The sequence below is a fragment of the Oryctolagus cuniculus genome, chromosome 11 (genome assembly GCF_964237555.1).
Source record: "Oryctolagus cuniculus chromosome 11, mOryCun1.1, whole genome shotgun sequence".
Lineage (NCBI taxonomy): Eukaryota > Metazoa > Chordata > Mammalia > Lagomorpha > Leporidae > Oryctolagus > Oryctolagus cuniculus.
The window spans coordinates 43,273,833-43,287,856 of record NC_091442.1 but is presented as its reverse complement, the minus strand read 5'-3'; the positions used below and the strand labels follow the sequence as shown (position 1 = coordinate 43,287,856).

The following is a 14,024-nucleotide window of genomic DNA, read 5'->3' as shown; positions in this document are numbered from 1 at the left end:
TCCCTGGGTACATTAGCAGGACTCTAACTGGCACTCCGAAACAGAGTGCCAGTGTCACAACTATGACCCCTACAATATCCTTTGCAATAATCCAGTAAATGTGTTTCCCTGAATTCTGAGAGCCATTGAAGCAAATTAGCCAGGCCTAGGAGGGAGTTTTGGGAACCCCAGTTTGAGGCTGGTGAGTCAGAAGTTCCAGAGACCCAGAATTGGGACTGGTGTCTGAAGAGGGGCCAGTCTTGGGGGACAGAGTCCTAACCTCAATACTATCTCCAGGTAGAGAGTATCAGAATGCAACTGGATCGGAGAACACCCTACTGATGTCTACTGCAGATGCGGTGGCTGGCTAGCTAGTGTGAAAGACATCCTCTCACTCTGTGATCTGTCCTGTGAGTGGGTAATAGGAGAAGCAGAGTTTGTTTTTCCTCTATACCCTTCAGAGACTTAAGAAAATTCAGAGGGTCCGGCACTGTGGTGCAGCGGGTTAAAGCCCCAGCCTGTAACACCAGCATCCCAGATGGGTGCCAGTTCATATCACGACTGTTCCTCTTCCTATCCAGGTCTGCTATGGCCTGGGAAAGCAGTAGGAGATGGCCCAAGTCCTTGGGCCCCTGCACCCATGTGGGAGACCTGGAAGAAGCTCCTGGCTCCTGGCTTCGGATCAGCTCAGCTCTGGCCATCGGGGTCATTAGGGGAGTGAACCAACAGAATGGAAGACCTTTCTCTGCCTCTCCTTCTCTCTCTGTGTAACTCTTTCCAATAAATAAAATAATTCTTAAGAAAAAGAAAGAACATTCAGAGTCCAGGTTCAAGACGAAAATGTGTGTCTTGCTCTTGCTGAAGAATGGTGGTGGGGCAGCATATCATTGATCCATGCAGTGCTCGTTCAAAAGCTGCACTAGCAGGGAGTGTCTGCAATGTCAGTGTTGACAAGCCTGACATACACAGTGAGCAAGGCCATGGCAGGGCAAGGGTAGAGGCATTTTTCTATTCCTTCTCATTTGTAATAGCATGAATGTATTTCTGTCCACCTCTGTTTCATAATGTTTGGATATGCCTGTAAAGCATAATCATTCCTAACAGTTCAGGATCACTGTACTGTAATAGGTAGACCTTTTCACTGGTTCCTAAGTTCCTCTAATCTCTAAGCTAGCTGAAGTGTTAATGCTAACCGTGTTCCTTACACCATTGATGATGACATTTAAAGGGGCAGCTTTAAAACCAGTGAAAAATAATAAATAATAGCTGATGTTAGCTAGTCTACCAAAAACTTTTTTGAGACAAGAAGGAAAAAGAATAAGGATTTAGAGATTATCAAGTTACAACTAGGTTATATTCTACAGATTTGGAATTAACTGTAAAACACACCTTCCTACAGAAGTATTAAGGAGTTTAGTTAAACAGCACATTCTGGGCATGCAATAGCTTATTCTTAAAAAGGAGGGAATAAAGAGCTATACTAAAGGTCAAAAGGGGCTCTACATTTGTTAGAAACTGGCACGTTTTGTTTGTGGCTGCCTCCTGTGGCAGTTGGGAGGAAACCCCGAAATACTTGAAGTAGCCTACTGATCCCGTAGAACTACAATTCCCAGAATGCCACAGTGCAGACTCCCAGCAGAAGTTGCGGTTTTGGTTCTTGCTCTGCAGGACCTGGTTGGAGGGACTTTGGCTGCTCTGTGCTCATGGCTCCTCCTAGCAAGGCAGTGATTGTTCCCGGGAATGGAGGCGGCGATGTGGCCACCCACGGCTGGTATGGCTGGGTGAAGAAGAGGCTGGAGCAGGTAAGAGACACAGGGTCCACTGCCCTGGGAAGGCAGCCTGGGGCAGATGGGAGGCAGACTGAGGTTTGAACGTGTGTCCCCCTGCCCTCAGCAAAGCCTGTGTATCTCTGCGCCTCTCCACTGCTGCCCTCGCTCAGACTCTAGAACTAATGGTCAAGACTTTGTGATCAAACAGCCTGGAAGACTTCTCTGGAGGCTCAGTGATTCGAATGAAAGGAACCACCTCTTAGAACCATAGAGATCGAGCCCCCGCCTGGCCCCTCTGTGTGGCCGGTTCGGATTTGGGACTTCCCAGATGACTCTACGTCTGTCTGCATTGTTTCCTGCTTCAGATTTTTAAAGAAAATTCAATATGTGATAGTGAATTTATGCAAAGGATGTATGTAACCTGTGTTAGAATTATGTAGCATTATCCAGTGAATCCCCAAACTAAAATCTAGAACGTTTCTGGTATCTTTAAGAAAAGATTATTTGAGAGCTGGAGAGACAGAGATCTCCCATTCACTGGTTCACCTTTCAGATGTCCATCAGTACAGGGGTTAGAGAAGCGATGGGGGTAAGGAGGTGGGAGGGTACCCAGGAAGCTACTCCAGCCATCACTGCTGCTCCCCAGGATCTATATTAGCAGAAAGCTGGAACCCAGAGCTGGAGTGAGGCATCCAACCCAGGTACTCTGATGTGGAATGTGGGCAGCCTAACTGGCATCTTACCTGCAGGGCCAAACACCTACCCCCAAGTAGTTTTGAAATGACCTGTGTGTTTCATCTGTCTCATATCCCTGCTATCCTGAAATAATGTGTGTTCATATGCTTCTCTTTTTTAGAGTATTGTTACAACCTTTGTCAGTAACCTTTAAGTAATATATTGTTTAATTTGGGTGCTTTGTGAGCATTATAAAGATGGTATGCTGCTATTGGTTATCTTGTGCCTTTTTTTAAACCCCTTTCCATAATTATCTGTGGTATTCAACAGAGTAATAAATTCAATACAGTAAACAAATTCAAGAGAATAGTAGTAGATCTCTGGAATGGGATTTGCCTGAAAACTAACCCAAAAAGTCAGGGGCTAGAGCCAACCAAGGCAATGGAATCCCCCAACTCTCTGTACCATGTTTTACCTACCCCTTGGCACACAGTTTAGCTCCAGGTCAATTTGTGTAGAATGCATTAACTCACACCCTCTGCATACATAAATGCCTATGTGTGTACAAATGCAAATACAGATCTCTGTAGAGGTGTAAGAAGATACTGCATAAGGTTCTGGTAAAATAAGATTAAAATATTGTATTTTGGTGCTAAACATTTTGAAATCCATGCATAGTTTTTCATAAGACTCATTTTCCCATGAACCTTTTGTAGTCCCCTCATATGCATAGATTTTAAAATGTTTTGCACCAAAATAAACATCCATTGATCTCATTTCCCACAAAAGTGCCCTTGTAGAACTGCAAGTGGAATTCATCTGCGGGAACTATATGATCATATGTAATCCTACAGTGCTTCTCCCACTTCATCTCGTATTCAAAGCAAATACTTAACTGAATTGATAAAGATCCTATCAGGTGTCTTATTTTTTATTAGCAAAGTATTAGTTGTAATTGAGATCTTTATTTTAGCTTTTTCCCCCTCCTCTTATCACAGATACCTGGTTTCCAGTGTTTGGCTAAAAACATGCCTGATCCAAGTAAGTTTTACACTTGTCTTTAAATACTCTCTTCTTGTTAGGTTTTGAGCTCTCCATGTCTTAGAGGAGAAGAGGACCATCAGAGTAGAGAAGCCAAAGATGAATAGGTAACCAAGAGTGAAAACAAGGCATGAAACTGGAGGAGGCAGATATGAGCCAAAAACAATTCTAGTAGGAATCAAGAAAATCACCAGGGCTTGGTGAAGTTAATTTACCAAGTTCAGTTCAGGTTCAACTTTCTGAGCAACTTGATGTCTTCTTCCGTAAGTCTAGAGATATTTTCAGGCAAAATTTGTGGGTTTTCCACTTGAGGCAGAGAGAAAACTTTACAGCATCTATTTGAGATCCTAATATTTAAAAATGTAATATTGCCATTTTTGCTCTGGGTATATCTATCTTAGGAACCTCCTTTGTGGAAAAGGAATTTTAGAGAGAATGTTCTGAAGAGGTTGTTTGAGAGATGGAGCAAGAAAGAGTTCCCTTTCCCTGGTTACTCCTCAATTGCCTGCAAAGGCGGGAGCTGAGAACTCAATCCCCAGCTCCCATGAAGGTGGCAGGAACCCAGCTTCTTGGGCCATTATTGCCTCCCAGGGTGTGTATTAGCAGGGAGTTTCAGTCAAGAGCCAGAGCTAGGAATCAAACCCAGGCACTCAGATATGGACCACGAGAGTCTGAACTGCTCAGCCAAATGCCTATCCCAAGAGTTTTTTGGTTTTTTTTTTTTAAGTTTGAAATTTACATTAAAGCTTCAGAGTCATATTTTATTTATTATTCCCTCAGTATTTTCTTTCTTCTAAAGATTTTAGTTAGCTTTCTTTTTATTAATATTAAAGAGAACAGATTTCATGTATTTCATAGGTGCAGTTCTAAGGCAATATTCATACATCCTTCCCTCGCCCTTTCCCTCCCCCTCTTTCCTTCCTATCCTTCCTACCTTTTTTTTTCTCTTTAGGTTTTGCAAAGACATGCTTTCAATCCAGTCTATAATAATCACAGGCTTAATTCACCACTAACCATAATATTTAACAAATAAAAAGTAGGAAGACAACAGTTCCACAGGAGTATAAACAAAGACTAAAAAGAACAATCAAATCATAAGGTGTTTGATTCGTTCTTTTTTTAAAAAAATTTATTTACTTGAAAGTGAGTTACACAGAGAGAGAATGAGAGGGAGAGGGAGAGGGAGAGGGGGAGAGAGAGAGAGAGAAAGAGAGAGAGAGAGAGTCTTCCATCCACCAGTTCACTCCACAGATGGCCTCAAAGGCCAAAGCTGCACCATTCTGAAGCCAGGAGCCAGGAGCTTCTTCTGGGTCTCCCACACGGGGGCAGGGGCCAAGGACTTGGGCCATCTTCTACTGCTTTCCCAGGCCATAGCAGAGAGCTGGATCGGAAGTGGAGTGGCCAGGTCTCAAACCGGTGCCCATATGGGATGCTGGCACTGCAGGCGGCAGCTTTACCTGCTACGCCACAGCGCCAGCCCCTGTTTTGTTCTTATACATTTTTTGTGCTCTATATTAACTACCACATATTAAAGAAAACATATGATATTTGTCTTGTTGAGACTGACATTTCACTAAGCATAATGTTTTCCAGTTGCATCCATTTTGTTGCAAAAGACAGGATTTCATTATTTTTTATTCCCTAGTGTATATCTATTTATATGTAGTACATTCAGTTAGCTTTATTTTCAGTTCTAGAATTAGTTAAAACTTCATTCTGGGACCGTCGCCGCAGCTCAATAGGCTAATCCTCTGCCTGCAGCGCCGGCACACTGGGTTCTAGTCCCAGCCAGGGCGCTGGATTCTGTCCCGGTTGCTCCTCTTCCAGTCCAGCTCTCTGCTGTGGCCCAGGAAGGCAGTAGAGGATGGCCCAAGTCCTTGGGCCCTGCACTGCATGGGAGACCAGGAGAAGCACCTGGCTCCTGGCTTCGGATCAGCACGGTGCACCGGCCGCAGCGGCCATTGGAGGGTGAACCAACGGCAAAAGGAAGACCTTTCTCTCTGTCTCTCTCTCTCACTGTCCACTCTGTCAAAAAACAAACAAACAAACAAACAAAAAACCAAAAAAACTTCATTCTGTAAGCTAGAATAAGTGTTCCAATGAGCCGAGCAGCAGAGGTGGATTTTATAGGCAAAGGCTAAAGAAAGCAGAAGCAAATAAAAATGTGGCTTGTCCCTCAGTATTTTCATACAAGAACACGGTAAGAAAATAAAAGCAGGGACCGGTGCTGTGGTACAGCAGGTTAATGCCCTGGCCTGAAGTGCTGGCATCCCATGTGGGTGCTGGTTCTAGTCCCGGTTGCTCCTCTTCCAATCCTGATCTCTGCTATGGCCTGGGAGAGCAGAGGAAGATGGCCCAAGTCCTTGGGCCCCTGCACCCACGTGGGAGACCCAGAAGAAGCTCCTGGCTCCTGGCTTCGGATCAGCACAGCTCTGGCTTTTGCGGCCATCTGGGGAGTGAACCAGTGGATGGAAGACACTCTCTGTTTCTACCTCTCTCTGTAACTCTGTCTTTCAAATAAATAAAATAAATCTTAAAAAAAAAAAAAAAGAAAAAAGAAAAACTATGTGCAAAGTCTAAAGATTCAGGTCTTCCAAGCGGCAATAGAATCTTTGCCTCTGTTAGAACCGCCCCATCTCCCACTGCGGTCCCGCGGATTCCAAGTTGTGAACTGCTCAGCAGCTGTCTGTTAGAAAGGTGGGGGTGGCACTGAACTGAGACTGTCCCCATTAAATGACAGCCTGTTTCTCTACCCTGAACCCTAGTTACAGCTCGAGAGAGCATCTGGCTGCCCTTCATGGAGACGGAGCTGCACTGTGACGAGAAGACCATCATCATCGGCCACAGTTCGGGGGCCATTGCGGCCATGAGGTGCGATCCTTGCTGAATTGTCACTCTGTGGGCTGCAGCCTTGCCTGCCTGGGAAACACTTGTATGGCTCTCAATTTTTATCACAGAGGAAACAGTGCTGACCTCAAGAGAGGTAACATGATCTGTCCTAATTCCTTCCTGGTTTGCTTTAGTGGGTTGAAAAAATAAAATACTGCTCTTATTGGGATGCAGTGATCCTTTTAAAACATTAAGTGGCTCCAAGCCCCTGTAGCTGCCCAACACTCAGCTCAAACGCCATCTCTACTCTCCCTCCTGGTCTCCCTGGCAGGTTCATCTCATTGCCGTTCCTGGAACATGCCAAGCACCCACCCCCCATGCCTTGCTCTCTCCCTTCTTCCTGGGACACGGTCCTGCGCCTGTTTGTTTTTTTCTTCCCTGTTAAGCCTCTGCTTGAATGTTCCCTTTGGGTGAGGCCTTCCAAACAACAACCTCTCCCTCTTGGCTCCTATCCCCTTTGTCTCATCAACTATAACCCATTCCACCATCTGACACCCTGTTTATTTCTTGTCTGGTTTTTGCCAATAGAACATTAGCTGTATAAGTGAGGGCCTTGGTTCTGTCTGACACTGAAACCCTAGTGCCTAGAGGAGAGCCTCACAAATGGTAGATGCACACAGAAATATTTGTTGGAGGGTGGGGCTGTTACTCCCCACCTACCTGCAGCCCCCAGTCCTTAGGATTCACAAGCACACCCCCGAAGGTCTCCTGTAGAACATATATCTCCCCGACTTGGCCTTAGAAGGTCTCAGAAATTGGGACGTAGGAGTGAGTGAAACCTCTGGGGTTGGGTTTCTTCCGTGTTTGCTAGGCTGAATGATGAAGAATAACAGTTGTTGTTTTTTAAAAGATTATTTATTTATTTATTTGACAGGTAGAGTTACAGACAGTGAGAGAGAGAGACAGAGAGAAAGGTCTTCCATCTGATGGTTCACCTTTCAAATGGCCTCAACAGCCGGAGCTATGCTGATCCAAAGCCAGGAGTCAGGAGCTTCCTCCCAGTCTTCCATGTGGGTGCAGGGGCCCAAGGACTTGGGCCATCTTCTATTTCCCGGGCCACAGCAGAGAGCTGGACTGGAAGAGGAGCAACTGGGACTAGAACCCGGCACCCATATGGGATGCCGGCGCCACAGGCGGAGGATTAACCTAGTGCACACGGCGCCGGCCCCAACAGTTTTTCTTTGTAAAGCTGCTTGTCCCAAGCAGTCGCTCAGGATGTCACATGAATTGTGTGTCAGGGAATCTTGCCAAATTCCATACTCTTTCAGCTACATGGACCAGAACTATGAGAATAATGCTTTTCAGTTTGGAGTTATGAGGTGATGGTACAGTCATAGTGTCAGGGATGTATAGAAACTGCCAGGAACAGCCCGGCGTTGGTGCAGGTGTGGCAGGCTAAGCCGCCACTTGTGATGCCTGTGTCTGAGTGCCAGTTCGAGTCCTGGCGGCTCCATTTCCAACTCCAGCTCTCTGCTAATGCACCTGAGAAGACAGTGGATGATGGTCCAAGTGCTTGGGTCCCTGCCACCCAGATAGGTGGCTAGGATGGAGCTCCTGGCTCTTGGTTTCATCATGGCTCAAAAACAACAACAACAACAACAACAACAACAAAATACCCCGGCTGTTGCAGCTATTTGTAGAATGATCCAGCAGGTAGAATCAATCAACCTCTCTCTTTCTCTCTCTCTCTGTCTTTTAAATAAGTAAATCTTAAAAAAAAAAAAAAAAAGTTTTTAGGTCGTCTGGACAATGAAGAGGTCCCTTTGTTGCTGAAATCTGTCCTAATTCAAGGCCAATGGAATTTTTCTCAAGCCATTGAGTAGTAAAGATGTGCTTTCTCTTAAAAACCCCAGCACTTACTAGAGGATTGTCAGTAACCATTTTTTTTTTTAATAACCTTGTCTTTTAATTAATCACTTATTTTTACTTGAGAGGCAGAGAGATGGGGGTGGAGGACACACTCCCATCCACTGGTTCGGAAACCAATCCAGGTCTTCCACGTGGATGGTGGGGACCCAACCTCTTGAGCTATCGCTGCTGCCTTCCAGGGTGTATTATCAGAAAGCTGCAGTCAGGAGCAGAGCTGGGGACTCCATCATAGACACTCCGATGTGGACGTCCCAGGCAGTACCTTAACCACTAAGCCAAATGCCTGCACCTGTCAACAACCTTCCAAGAGAGGACTTTTGAAGTTCAAGGAGGCAAGGAGATAAATGGGTGCCCAAGCCATTGGAGAAAAGGTTATTGATTTGGTCACAGAGGACCACCCTATAGATTACTTGTTATCACAAAGGAAAAATTGTGTCTTCACAATAGAGAGATCTGGTGGGTAGCACCTTAAAAAAGTGATTGAATTTTATCTAATACTGGGACAGACGAGTGTCACATGCCCCCTGATGTGAATGTGTGGGAGTGACACAATATGTATGTAGCACTCTTGACAAAAGTGTTTAACTTCTGTCTAATTAGGAGAAAAGAGACAAAGCAAGCTTACAGAAAAATGTACAAGACAATTAGCCTAAACTCTCAAACAGAGTCATTGTCACTGAAAACAAAAAATTTTGGCCAGCGCTGCGGCTTAGTGGGTACCTGCAGAGCCAGCATCCCATATGGGTGCTGGTTTGAGTCCCGGCTGCTCCTCTTCTGATCCAGCTCTCTGCTAGTGCCCCTGGGAAAGCAGTGGAAGATGGCTTTTAATTAATCACTTGGGCCCCTGCACCCGTGTTGGAGACCCAGAAGAAACTCTTGGCTCCAGGCTTCAGACTGGCCCAGCTCCCTCCATTTTGGCCATTTAGGGTGTGAACCAACAGATGGAAGATCTCTCTGCCTTTCCCTCTCTAACTCCGTCTTTCAAATAAATAAATAAATCTTTTAAAAAAAAGTGTATTAAAAAAAAAAACAAAAAATTTAAAGTGGCTAAAGAATCAGGAAAACCAAATCCAACACGTGATCCTTGACTGGATCTGGCATTGCCAAATTAGCTCTAAAGGACATTTTTGATACAGTTGGGGGGAAACGCAACTAATATCAGTACATCAATGTTAAATTGATTGGGTGTACTCATGTGCCTGGGGTTATGCAAGACAATGGCCTTGCTCTTAGGAGATACATGCGAAAGGAAGGGTGAAATGTGAACACTAAATCTAGATGCTTACTGCTCTTTCCACTTTCATAGGTGTGGTTATTTTTCAAAATAAATGGTTGGGGGAAATGCCCCTTAACTCTATCACCACTCTGTCTTTTCTTAGCCTGGTGTTTGTGGAGCGAGGTTACTGGCTGCAGTGGTGAGCTGGGTGTTTCCTTGCCGAGCCCTGTACCAGGCACAAGGGACACGAGGATTAATACGGCTCCTGCTTGCCCCTAAAAAGCTGATGGTTTACTGGGGAAACAGATGTAATACACACAAATGAACACCACAGTGTAATGAGGAGCTGCATTCCTGGTTTTGTAATATTTCTTCAAATATAGTTCACAGACAGCTTGTATCAGGGTCACCTCAGTTGTGTGTGTGTGTGGGGGGGGTGCTATCATGCCTTCAAATGCAGATTCTTGGGCCTCGATTCCTAGCCTCTGAATCCATACTCTGGGGCCCAACCTGGACACCTGCATTTTAACCAATGAAATAATGCTCCTGTAGATTAAAGGTGGGTCCGTGCACATATTAGAGAGAACGGTGACTGTCTTTTTGTTTACTAGGAAAGGGTGGCAGAAGAGGTTCAGACTACCTTGAAACACAAATAGGAGCTCACCCAGTAGCCAGGGTTGGCCTTGTAGCTCTGCAGCTCTGGCTGGTTTTCACATCAGCCTCCATTCTATAAGCTGAGTCAAATGAGTGGTTTTTTAAGTGGTGTATCGACTGGTGGTCACACATCGTGTATCTGCTGACGTCGCTTTTCTCTCTGCAGGTACGCAGAAACACATCCAGTGTACGCCATCGTTCTGGTGTCTGCCTACACGTCAGACTTGGGGGATGCAAATGAGCGAGCGAGTGGTAAGTCTGAAGGTAGAGACCCCTGAAAAGCCCTTCCCCTACACGTGGGCTGCCCATTCAGGTTAGAATACGATACTGTCCTTTTAGGTAGGCTTTAAAAAAAGTGGCATTGGAGAGAGACTCACTGCCTTTATTTGGAGATAGATTAGGTACTTTGGGAGTTGGTAGATCTGTTTCCAACCCAAGGGTGCAGTTTTATTTCTTCCTTCCTCAACAAACAGTTTTGGGTAACACACCTGCAAGATCTGAAGGCAAAGGAAATGCTGCTTTTTTTTTTTTTTAAAGATTTATTTTATTTATTTGAAAGACAGTTACAGAGAGAGGTAGCGACAGAGAGGTCTTCCATCCACTGGTTCACTCCCCAGGTGGCCACAATGGCCAGAGCTGAGCCAATCCGAAGTCAGGAGCCAGAAGCTTCCTCCGGGTCTCCCGCACACGTGCAGGAGTCCAAGGACTTGGGCCATCCTCCACTGCTATCCCAGGCCATAGCAGAGAGCTGGATTAGAAGAGGAGCAGCCAGGACTAGAACCAGTGCCCATGTGGGATACCGGTGCATCAGGCCAGGGCTTAACCCGCTGCGCCACAGCGCCAGCCCTGGAAGTGCTTCTAATGCACACTCAGGCTGTGATTTATGTGTCTCTGCGAGGGTTTCCACCAGGTGTTTTCAAAGCCCTAGGATGAAGATCAGCCACGGGCACTGACAGGTCATGTTTGTCCTCCCACAGGGTACTTCAGCCGTCCATGGCAGTGGGAGAAGATCAAGGCCAACTGCCCTCTCATCGTGCAGTTTGGCTCCACTGATGACCCCTTCCTCCCCTGGAAGGAACAGCAGGAAGTGGCCGACAGGTTGGATGCCAAACTGTACAAATTCACTGACCGTGGCCACTTTCAGAACACGGAGTTTCACGAACTCGTTAACACGGTGAAGTCCATGCTGGAAGCGGCAGCATAAACAGGGTGATGCCTGCTATTTTGCATTCCAATAGAGGGGAGGAGTACTAATATTTATTACTGATTACTACACACCTGAAACATCCAGTGAAGTCCCCAAAGTGCCTGAAAAACAAACATGAGTTTCTAGTTCTCAAAGCAAGTGTCTGAACAGCATTTCTGTTTTGTGTAGAATCTAAACATCTTCGAATTGCTGAGAGCGACAGCAGCCTACCCGCTCTTATTGACCCAAGTGCATCAGAGTGGAGCCAGTCTCCTCACTCTCAGATGAAGACAGAACAGGCTTTAGTGTATGTTGCAGGAGTTGTGCTTGTTTCCTCTTTGAAATAAGATTTTATTTTCCATTTTTTTTTAAAATTTTGGGGGTGGCAGGTGACTAAAGGTCCAGAGTGTTAGCTTAGAGCTCAAAACGCTGAGCTGCTTTTGAAGCTGGCACAGGTTATTAATCCCAGGCTGGGGCCTTTCTCTTGGATAGCCCCTCACCCCAGCCCCTCATCCCCAACATGTTGAGAAGGGCTACTACCCAAGGCAGCCGAGTCTGCGGTCAGCGGGGTGAGGCAGGGCAGACAGGTGCAGCCTATGTATGTGAGCACAGTGACTAGATCTGTGTAAGACATGCCTCATAGAAATTGTTGCCACATAGCCATGTGGCAAGGTGTGGCCAGTTTTTGAAGGAAAAGTCTTCCCACAGTGGTTTTAAAAGCTGGAGAATATATATCATCTATGTCTGTATCTATGTAGAATTTGTTCCTTGCTAACAATCAGTGTAAATAAAAAGATTCAGAAATACTTCCAAGATGAACAAAACCCAAGTCATCCATTTGTTGTGATCTTGCCGTAAGAACTAACTTAGCCAGGTGTGTTTAGATTCTTCTCTATTCTCTGTAAAGCCGGAGAAAAGTTAAAATAACCAAAGTGAACATGTGTCAAAGGGTGAAAGCCATGGGAACAATTTGGATTTTTACAAAGTCTTAAGCAACCTTTCCACATGTCAAATTTTGCTTTGTAGAGTTCAACTTTTTAACTTCCTTAAAAATCTCTTTTAGGTATCATTCCAGCATGTTTATTCTGACCATGCTCCTTCAAAGGAACCCCTTTTTCATTTCCCAACATTTTTAGGGGGCTATTATGATCCCAAGTATTGCCTCAAATGACTTCCAGTGAATTCATGCATGACACTGCAGAACCTGAGTTTGCTACAGAAATGCTGTCACACACCGTGAATATACCTAGGGACAATTTGAATTTGTTACATTGAACTGATAATTTTACTAATGAATAATTATTAAAATTCAAAACAACTTACTTGACACACTAACAAAAAGCAAATTAGTCAGTTGAATAATAGTAATTTTGGAGGCTGTTTAACATTGATCTGACCAAACCTGTACTCTTAAATTTCATTATATTTAAATTTCCAATTAGTCATTGTATTCCTTATTCTCTGCCTTTTTTTCCCTAAAGTTCTTTAAAGAATTACAGATTTACACAAATAACAGTTCATAATGCTTTGTTGTCCTCTTCCTTCAGAATGGGAAAAAACCCACAAATAGAATTGAGAATTACTTCTAATATTCCTATAAAAACAGTTAAGAAAGACTTAGGATTGTAGAGCTGTGTAGCCCCATACAGTAGCTATAAAATTTAAACTTCCTTCTCTGGCATGTGAGCTGTATTTCAAGTGTTCAGCAGCTACCAGGGCTGGTTACTTTATTGGAGAGATTTGGATATTTCCATGATTATAGAAAACTATTGGATAGCATTGGTCTAGGGCACATATTTTAGATTCTTTCCTTAGCCACCGTACAATGAATAGTTCTAAGTAAAAGTGACTGAATTTTAAATTACTTCTAGTTTGCTTAATCACCATTAAAATCATAAGCTTATAAAATTTACTCATCGCTAAAGTAAATCAGAGGGGTTTCAAGTGAGAATCTACATAAACATCTAATGAAAACCACAGAACAATGGAATCTCATTGTTTCTCACGTTTCTATGTTGAAAGGCCTCAACAGACCTGGAAAGCATCTGTTCTCAGCTGAGGAAAATACCTAATATTAACTGGAGATCAACTGTTAAGTATTAGGACTTCTTCACTTGCGATTTGATGTTTTGGTGTTGTCGTGAGGGCTTCACAGTGTTTTGGTGTTTATCCATGCAGGATAAATAAACCACGTAATGATGTATCAGAGTGCTGTATTTTTAGGTTATTGTCTCTTATCTCCTTTGGATAATATTCAGAATAAAAAATATGCTATTGGAAAACATTAAAGGGACTCTTTGTTCTGATGAGGCAAGGAGTTTTTTTGTCTTCACTGTCTCTAAGCTTTAAGAATCAATTTCTGGCTATCAAGACATAATGTGAAGTCTGATTTAAAACATGTTTTCACTCTCTTCCAAGTCTAGTTTTGTTACGAGGACGACAGCCAGGCCCAGGGAGGACATACATGGTTCTGACGTCCAGCTCTTGCTGAGTGTGGAAGAGAAAGCCCCTGCAATTTGCAGGCTCCCTTGTTTTTCTATAGCTTACTCATCCAGTCCCTGACATGCTCTTGGTGTCACCAAATGCTGATTTTATAGAGCTGGCCACAGGATTTATCTGATAGACATTGGTTACTGAGCTGAAGTTTACTGATCCCATTTATCTCAGTAATTCTTCTGATGTGGCCACTTAGAGTGTCTCCAACTGGTTTTGGAACACAGTCCTCAGTAGCAGCTGGGCTTGAATT

The 14,024-nt window shown here is 44.3% G+C and overlaps 1 protein-coding gene across 1 annotated transcript; it reads left to right on the top strand.

Moving 5' to 3' along the window:
- The first annotated feature begins 1,617 nt into the window (after positions 1-1,617).
- On the top strand, positions 1,618-13,562 carry RBBP9 (RB binding protein 9, serine hydrolase). The gene is made up of 5 exons (XM_002710987.5): positions 1,618-1,781; positions 3,422-3,464; positions 6,230-6,335; positions 10,259-10,344; positions 11,070-13,562. Exons 1-5 carry the CDS (start codon positions 1,683-1,685, stop codon positions 11,294-11,296), a joined length of 561 nt encoding a protein of 186 aa, XP_002711033.3. The 5' UTR covers positions 1,618-1,682; the 3' UTR covers positions 11,297-13,562.
- The last annotated feature ends 462 nt before the right edge of the window (positions 13,563-14,024 follow it).

Excerpts from the sequence above, each read along its gene's own strand:
- RBBP9 (XM_002710987.5), top strand. The coding sequence starts at position 1,683 with ATGGCTCCTCCTAGCAAGGCAGTGATTGTTCCCGGGAATGGAGGCGGC. Across the intron at positions 1,782-3,421 it reads TGAAGAAGAGGCTGGAGCAG|ATACCTGGTTTCCAGTGTTT; the intron begins GTAAGAGACACA and ends CTCTTATCACAG. Across the intron at positions 6,336-10,258 it reads GGGGCCATTGCGGCCATGAG|GTACGCAGAAACACATCCAG; the intron begins GTGCGATCCTTG and ends TTCTCTCTGCAG.